Source organism: Hyaloscypha bicolor (assembly GCF_002865645.1).
Source record: "Hyaloscypha bicolor E unplaced genomic scaffold K444scaffold_53, whole genome shotgun sequence".
Lineage (NCBI taxonomy): Eukaryota > Fungi > Ascomycota > Leotiomycetes > Helotiales > Hyaloscyphaceae > Hyaloscypha > Hyaloscypha bicolor.
Genome location: NW_020194555.1, coordinates 1,931,122 through 1,933,492, shown reverse-complemented (window position 1 = coordinate 1,933,492; position 2,371 = coordinate 1,931,122). Strand labels below are relative to the sequence as shown.

The 2,371-nt window shown below is 33.4% G+C and overlaps 1 protein-coding gene across 1 annotated transcript; it reads left to right on the top strand.

The window, feature by feature from the left end:
• Positions 1-659: 659 nt before the first annotated feature.
• Positions 660-1,421, top strand: K444DRAFT_524174 (uncharacterized protein; the record flags this gene model as incomplete). The annotated part of the gene is made up of 3 exons (XM_024874336.1): positions 660-787; positions 947-1,277; positions 1,308-1,421. Coding segments are annotated over 3 exons (573 nt in total), but the record flags the coding sequence as incomplete, so codon positions are not given.
• Positions 1,422-2,371: the final 950 nt, after the last annotated feature.

The following is a 2,371-nucleotide window of genomic DNA, read 5'->3' as shown; positions in this document are numbered from 1 at the left end:
TAGTTTCCCTCTTATATATTTTATAGTAAGTAATACAAGGAAAATAGAAACTTTATAGTCAAGGTAATACTTTTATAAAGTTCTAAGAAATATCTATAGTCACATCTTTTTTCCGGTTTTTTACTCCCCTTACTTTCACATCTACACTTTACCCACCTTCAGAACTCACTTAATACACCTTAGCCCTTTGGCCCCAGGCTCTAGAACCTACTATAAGTAGAGCTAGAATAGGCTAAATGGCCCCCCCTAACCCCCCGGGCTCTAGCCCCCCTCCCATTGACTTTTAAGAGCTCGGAGAGCTTCTAGAGGGCCCTAGCGAATAGCTAGACCTACCCACTAGCTCCCCACTAGCTCGGTTCAACCAGGGAGCTCAATTCGCATTCGATTTAGCTATAAATCCTATCTCTTTAGACGAACTCGCAGCCCCTTTTCCTTAGCCTAATTCGGCTAGTGCGGCTCGACTAAGCCGCCTCCAGAACGGGCTAAAGCATGGCCCTAGCTCGAGCAATATTAATAGTAATATTAATAAGAAATACCAAAACCACGGAAACTACTACTAATATTAGAATTAAGCTTCGAATAAAGCTAAATTACTAATTTATTAAGCCCGGGACTTAATAGTCAAAGCTATTATTATTACTCCGTTACATGATTAGTAATCTCGACTACTAGATTTAGTAGAAATCTTTAGGAAATATACAGAATTCGGCCGTATCCGCCATACTAGTACTTTACTAGCTTTACAGGTAGTAAACCTCGAAAATACCACTAAACGGATCGAAATTTAGTCAAGAACTTAAGCCAAGCTAGCTACTCAAGCTAAAACTATCTCCGGAAAGCCTACTTGGGCTAAAATTACTACTCAAGAACCATAATCTTACTCGGAAAAGGACTAGACTTTAGTATTACATACTAAGTCTAAAAATCAGGGAGGAAAAGGCCCTAGTATACTTACTAGTAGCGGTAGTACTCGTGATACTAATAAACCACCCAGTGCACGTGATACTAGTAGTTCTAGTACTCATAATACCAGATCTATAGCCCTCTCTAGGAAATACACCTTCCTACTAGCTTATATAAAGCAGGCTAGCTTGTTCTCTACTATTTCTACTCGCAATTCGCTTAATACTGCTTTTTGCTCTAAGGGAATTAAGGGACTAGTAATTTCTATGATTTCTCTTTCCTTAAAAAGTAATATTATAGTTAATACTACTCCTGAATTCAACTCTGACTTTCTAGTTCAAAATCAAGCTATTATAAAGGAGGTGCTTCCCTTAGTTATAAGCATATAAAAAGGAGAACCTTAGTATAAAGTTATTATTTATGGTCTACCTATTCGTGAATTTAATATACCCGAAGAAATGAACTTAGTTCTAGAAGAAATTAAGACCTTTAATAAGGGACTAGAGCCTATTAGCTAGCCCTATTAGGCTACTTTAAAGGAGAAAAGAGACTCAGGCCTCTAGTAAGCCGGTTTAGTAATAGTGGTATTTCCTACCGAGATTCAAGCTAATAGAGCTATTAAAAATAGACTTCTTATAGCCGGAATCTTTACTAAAGTAGTAAAATACTATATTATTTCTAGTATTATATAGTATACTAAGTATATAGGATACAGGTACTTAGATTCTATTTATAAAAAGGAACCTAAGTACTTACTATATAATAAGGGTCACGTGACTGAGAACTATTTTTGCTCTATTTATAAAAAGAAGAGTAAAAAATACCCCCACATAACTACTAAATGCTCTAATTACTTAAGTACTACCCACTTAGCTAGTTCTAAGCTATATGAGGTTTATTTAGTAATTAAAAAAGCTATTATTATTATAATTCCTACTATTACTATTAATAAGTAACTATATTAAAGTACTATAAGTTAATGTGAGTTATAATAGCTCTATTACTAAAAACGTCTTGTAAATAGCTATAGAACTAGATATTAAAGTCCTAGTAATCCAGGAGCCTTGGATAATAGCAAGGAATAATAATCGGGAATATTATTCTATTATATACTCTAGCTATTTCCAAATACTCCCGAATTATAGTACCCTAAGGCCTAGAACCCTATTTTAGATAGCTCGCGAACTGCAAGCTAGTATAGCCTTAAACTTACTAAGTAATCCTAATTACCTAATTATAGACTTGAGTCTAGGTATACTAAAAATATAACTAATTAATTTCTATAATATAGTTTACTTAGAAAACCCTAATAGTATATTAATAATATTAAAAGAGGATATTTTATCTATTACTTTTTATAATAGCTCTCTATTACTAAGTAATTTTATTATATATTATTCTTAGTAGAATTCCCTTAAATCTCAAAGTAATTATATAGTTTATTTAATTAGCTATATAGAAAACTATT